Raw genomic sequence first — 5573 nt, 5'->3', positions numbered from 1 at the left:
CTCCCTCAAAAACCTCTTTTCTGAGACCTCTGCTACGAGGACCAACCGTAGCACAAGCAATAAGGACAAGGCCAAAGACCAGAAACAGGGTTTACAAAATGCCTGTCACCTGGCGGTGACTTTTTTAGCCAATACTGCCCTTGGCCAGCTTTGTGCTAACACCAACTTCCAGCGTCCCCATGACCACGACCCCAATCTCTTCTCCCTTGTATCCAGTGTCTGTAGGGCACCAAGACGTTATGGGTTCCCGTGGGGAAAGCCAGGAAGCCCCGATGCCAGGAGGAACACTGCTGTGCCCATGGCATCACGCTGGGCTCAGCTCTAAGGGGTTAGGGTTCCTCTGCGGGTGGGAGCTGCCCTCTTGCCCCCCCACCTTTTGCCTTACGGTGGGAGAAGCGGGGTGAGTAATGCCATTAAAACATTGTGCCAAGTACTAAATATATGCACAGCACTTTAGAAGCACAGGGCCCCATGCAGCTGGCAGGGGAGCTGGACCCCCAAGGGCCCTGGAGGCAGGAGGAAGGTGGGTGCCTGTGGGGGACGAGTGCTGGTAGGGAGGAGGCGCTGGGTGCTGAGGTGGAGGCTGAGGGAGGCTCTGAAGGAGGGAGGCAGGGCGGGAGGAGAGGCCAGGCTGGCAGTGCAAGGTGTGCGTGGCGCAGCTGCATCTGCTGGTGCTGGCGGTGTCGCCTTCCTGCCTGTACGAGGGGAAAGTCTCTGGAGCAGTAAGCTCGTCCTTCCGTTTTGGGGATGCCCCAAATCCACCTTTCCCTTGCCGTGAAGGGCTGGGAGCACAGGAGGTGTTGAGCATCTTCCCTCTTGTGGCCGGAGGAGAGGTGGCAGACAGGGTTTTATTTCGGTGCTCGGTTTCCAAGAAGGAAACCCATCAAGTGCGTACGTGGGGGGGGCACGGAGAGCTGCAGAAGGCTGCCAGCTCTTCTGTGCTCTTCCTTCCCCACCCCCCTCCGGTTCACTTTCCAAAACGGGCTGTGATCCAGCACGGTTGTGGTGCTGTGTGCCCACCCCTGGTCTCCAGGGCTCGTTGGCGAGGTGGCCAGGGGTGCTGGGAGCCCGGTGGCTTTAGGATGCGCTGCTTTTGGGACTGCTGCTCTGCGGTGCCACTGATGCATAGGCAGGGTGCTGCGTCCACAACAGTTGCGTGGTCAGAAGATGTTTGAGGTCAGGGCATCTCAGAGGAACTCAAATGATCCCGAAAGGGCCGAAGAGATGTGAAGAGGCTCCTCCTGCCCCCCATCGCCTCCGAGTCGAGGCTGGACGAGCATTGCTCTGAACAGCACCTGGACGTGCACTGCCTCCCCAAACCGCTGCACGTAGGCATGAATCGGGCATGGCACGGAGCCACACGTCGAGCCAAGCACCCAGCACACCTCACCGTGGGACGCGGACAGAGCGGGGTGCATCCCACCCTGCCCCTTTTGCAGCTCCCTCCGCCGGGAGGGACAGCATTTATTTATTGTGCCAAAGATAACGCTTCGCTTCGGGCGCCGTTTGCTCTCCCAGGAGCATCCCCACCCCGTGCGAAGCCTGGCGGGAGGCTGCACAGACCTCTCCCGCTGCTCCTGCGGATGTCTGGGTGCCCTGAAAAAAACTACCAGCTGCGCTCCCCTGGTCGGTGCTGTCCTGGGCATTATGGCTTTCTTGCAGTAGTTTTTGCAGTGGTTCATTGCTGTAGGGCAGAGGGGGTCGGTGCCTCGGTGCCGCAGAGGGGACGAGGTTTTGGCACAGGGGTGCTGCCCCCATGCCCCTCATACACCACCAGCTCCTGCTCCCTCCTGCGCTGCCACCAGCGATGCGATGTGTAAAGTTTTGTACATACCAGATTCAGAGCTTTTTAACTTTTAATATTTATTAATTTCATTGGGTTCGCCTTTTTTTTTTTTTGGAACTCTAACATAATGTTTAAAAAAAAAAAAAGAAAAGAAAAATGCACACCACTATCTGTTTCTGTTGATTTATTTGGGGCGTAGGTGGGGGAATAATTTATGAGCGTGTGACCTGCATGTGGTTGAAATGAGTCTCACGGGGTCAGAAACTACCTCTTTGTTTTATTTAACTCCTATTTATCAGCCAGAGTTTCACCTAGCTGTTTCAACAGCATTTTTTTTCCCCAATAAATAAGACAGAAAACCAGCTGGACGTATAAATTACAAGCACCCTGAAAGGTTCTGGGGGTGCTTTCGTGACCCCCCTGAAGAGGAGCTTTGCTCCTCCACGCCTTGTTTTTGCAGTGGCTTCGGTGGTCCCTGCTCCGGCTGCGCGTGCTCCGAGTGGCACAGGAAGGAAAAATCCTATCCCTATGTACATATATACACACGTATAAATACAGAGCGTGGCTGTTCGAATAAATAAAGATTGGGTACTGGAATGGGTGTGAAGGAGCCCCAGGGTGATGTGGGGGTCCCAGGGGGGCTCACGGCTGCGCAGTGGCCGAGAGGTGCCGGCGGAGGTGCCCGATGAAGTCCGCTTGGCACCGCGGCAGGACGCGGTCAGTGACGGCGGCGGGGATCCAGCCCTGCGGGAGGGAAAGCACCCAAAGGGTCAGGACGGAGCCGGGGTGCCAGGCTGGGGGCTGTTTTGGGTGTCACTCGCCTTGAGGTCCACGCTGAGCAGCCAGGTGACGCGGGTGCAGCCGGGGTCCCCCGCCAGCGGTTGCAGCGCGATGCAGCTCAGCCGCGTCTCAGCCCTGTGGTGGGCGAAGAAGGGGAATTTCAGGAGGCGAGGGTCCCTCTGGCTGGGTGCTGCGGGGTCTCCTCCCAGCCCCGGTGCTTTACCTGACGCAGCCCTCCTGCGCCGGCAGCCACTCAAGGCGCGCGGCGGTGCCCACCAGGTAGACGGCCGCCTGTGTCCGCCGGCGGTGCCGCACGCTCACAAAGTCCCTGCGGCCCACGGGGCTGGTGGCGGTCACCTCGTGCGTCACCAGCGTGTCCTCGCCCAGGCGCTGCAGCACCTGTGGGCCCGGAGAGCTCGGTCTGCGGCCAGTTCCCACCCCGATGGGATGTTAACCAAGGCCAAACGTGCCTGCCTACCTCCACACGGCTGAGGCTGGGGTTCCAGCGGGGCATCTGCTCCAGCTCCTCGAACAGCTCGCGGTGCAGCCACCCCACCGGTGCGGCCAGGACTGCCTCCACCCGAAACACCCTGCCCAGCCCCGGCAGCACGGCGCTGGACACGGCGGCCCCGGCATCCTGCGGAGCACAGCGCCACGTCAAACCTTCTCCCCCAAATGCCCCAGAGCTTTTGTGGCATGTAAAGGAGATGGGTTCGGGGGCTTTACCAGCACGGCCTCTGCCTGCCAGCTTGGGGGGTGCTGCAGGATGCTCAGCGCTCGCTGCAGGGCTCTTTCTCCTTGGTGGATGTAGGAGAGATCTGTGCCGGAGAACCGGTGGGTGCTGATGTCTCCTCCGGGCTCTGTGCACCTGGCTTTAGGAGCAAGTGTAAATGCAGAAAAATATGAAAAATTCTGCTCCCCCTCTCCCCAGCTTTGCTTGGGGGTGCACATGTCCAGGATAGGGGGTCGGGCACAGGAGAAGTGCAAACCCAATGAATTTGCCATGTTTCAGGACTTTAGGTGAGCAGGTGGAACTGCAGACACAAACCAAGCCCTGGCCTTTCCAAAACCTCAGCATCTGCCCCAACTTGCCACCAGTTTTAAGCTACTGGAGACCAGTGCAGAGGTGAGAAGCCAATTAGCTCCATCCCACCAAATAATAACAGGGCAAATCAGGGCATTTTACTGCCCATCCCTCGATGAAAGGGGGCTGAAAAACACGGTGTGCAGGTGCCTGGGCTGAGCAGGCTGCTTACCAGCGTCCTTCCCCATGAGCCTCTGGATATAACAAGGGATTTCGGAGGGCAGGCGATGGGAGCCTCTCAGCACCAGCCCTCTCACGTCCTTCTGTATCGCTGCCACGGCTGTTAGCTTCAGGCCTGGGGGAGAGATGCGTGTTGGTCACCACTGAGCATGTGAGAAAGATGCAAACCATTAAAAAAAAGTGCATTTTTGGGGGGCTGTAAAGGAAAGGAGGCTCCTGGCTCTCCTGCCTCTGCCACAAATGATGGAAAGCCGTGGTGTGGCTGCTGAGCATGGCCAATGCCTCCCGAGGTCACCACTGGCAGTGCCCAGATCTGGGAGGCTGCGGGAGGATCACGCTTGTCCTGCACGGCTCCAAACCAAGCAGATTCCTTAATATCAGGATACTTCAGTATTATTCATTAGATACGGTCTGATAAGCAAAAAAGACCCACGCCGTTCCCCTCTGTAACTTGTCCTGTCGCTGATGGTGGAAGCAAACTGCATTAATGAGCCGAACCAAGCTGCTCCGAGACAGGAACTCCATCTCGGGCTTTAACTTTCCCTCCCCGTACTTCTCACAAGAGATTTTCCCCACAGGTACTTGCAGAGCAAGCAATTACACCCGTTTGCAGCACACAACCGAGCCCACCCTACGCATGGCACGATGCAGGAGGAAAACACAGAGCGCATGTACGTGACACGTCCAGGGGAGCAGCATGGGCACACGTGTGTCCACGCACATGTACGTGCAGACTTAGCACCTCCTTTAGGGCCTTTTAATCATCTCCTCTTAGCATCTCATTTTGGACCCCCTGAGCATCTCCTTTTGGACCTTCTCAGCATCGTCTTTTGGACTTCCTGAGCATCATCTCCTTTTGGATCCCCTGAGCATCTCCTTTGTACACCCTGAGCGTCTCCTTTCGGACCCCCGGAGCATCTCCTCTCAGGTTCTCCTTTTGAACCCTCTCAGCATCTCCTTTCAGCCCCCCATTTCTGTGTTTTCCCCAGGTGCTTACCGGGCAGCCTGCGGAGGTGGTCGTGGGCGATGCCGCAGCACAGCTTGACAGTGGCCTGCAGCATGGCTCGGGGATAGGCGCCCCGTGGCGTCCCCTCGCGCCTTTATGGGCGGCCTGAAGGACGGCACCTGGTGATAGGAGTGCTGCCAGAGAGCAGCTGGGAAGAAGGAGTGCTCAAGGACACGGCGAGCAAAAGGAGGGGCTGGAGGGAGAGGGCGCGCATCCTGCTGAGCCAGCACTCGCTGCACTCTGCGCTTATTGCGGCTGGGACGTGGCTGAGATGTGACATTTGTGGTCCCCAGCACTGGAAGGTTTGTTGAGGATGGTGGTTGCACACAGCCAGGCTGGGAAAGGCAGCCGGTGGCATCTACACAGCAGGCAGGAGAGCAAGCAAAGGATGAGGTAGGGGACGGCAGCAACGTGGCTTTGCTCTTGGGGAGCCCAGGGCCGTGGAAGCCACTGCTGCTGAAGTCATGCTCATGGAAAATCTTGTTTCTCGCTATGGGAACTTCTTAGGAGTTGTGATTGCTGCTATCCTGCCTCCTCAAATCACTCCTCATTTTCTTCTGGCTCTCGGCAATGCCTGCTTTTCCAAGCACTTTGAGAACCCTGCGTGATATTTGCCATGGAGGGGCTCCTCCAGCCATGGTACCCAAGGGGCAGATGTTTCTGTTTCTCTCAGCATCACTGTGGCTCACTTAGTTGAGCCTCAGAGGCTTGACTCCAGCCTCTGAGGCTGCAACTGC

The 5573-nt window shown here is 57.8% G+C and overlaps 1 protein-coding gene across 2 annotated transcripts; it reads right to left on the bottom strand.

Annotated features, from left to right (window-relative positions):
- Window positions 1-28: 28 nt before the first annotated feature.
- Window positions 29-5021, bottom strand: LOC308197606 (steroidogenic acute regulatory protein, mitochondrial-like). 2 transcript variants are annotated; one of them, XM_080598385.1, is made up of 7 exons: window positions 4828-5021; window positions 3823-3945; window positions 3293-3438; window positions 3045-3203; window positions 2790-2965; window positions 2608-2701; window positions 29-2530 (listed from the first exon to the last, which is right to left on the bottom strand). In XM_080598385.1, exons 1-7 carry the CDS (start codon window positions 4889-4891, stop codon window positions 2429-2431), a joined length of 864 nt encoding a protein of 287 aa, XP_080454511.1. In that variant the 5' UTR covers window positions 4892-5021; the 3' UTR covers window positions 29-2428. The 2 variants fall into 2 exon arrangements, with proteins under 2 accessions (XP_080454511.1, XP_080454510.1); XM_080598384.1 differs by lacking the exon at window positions 4828-5021 and adding an exon at window positions 4552-4638 and having other exon boundaries at window positions 3045-3438.
- Between the last annotated feature and the right edge of the window lie 552 nt (window positions 5022-5573).

The sequence above is a fragment of the Anser brachyrhynchus genome (assembly GCF_964034855.1).
Source record: "Anser brachyrhynchus genome assembly, chromosome: 6".
In the NCBI taxonomy this organism is placed as follows: domain Eukaryota; kingdom Metazoa; phylum Chordata; class Aves; order Anseriformes; family Anatidae; genus Anser; species Anser brachyrhynchus.
This window is presented reverse-complemented; position numbering and strand designations above follow the sequence as displayed.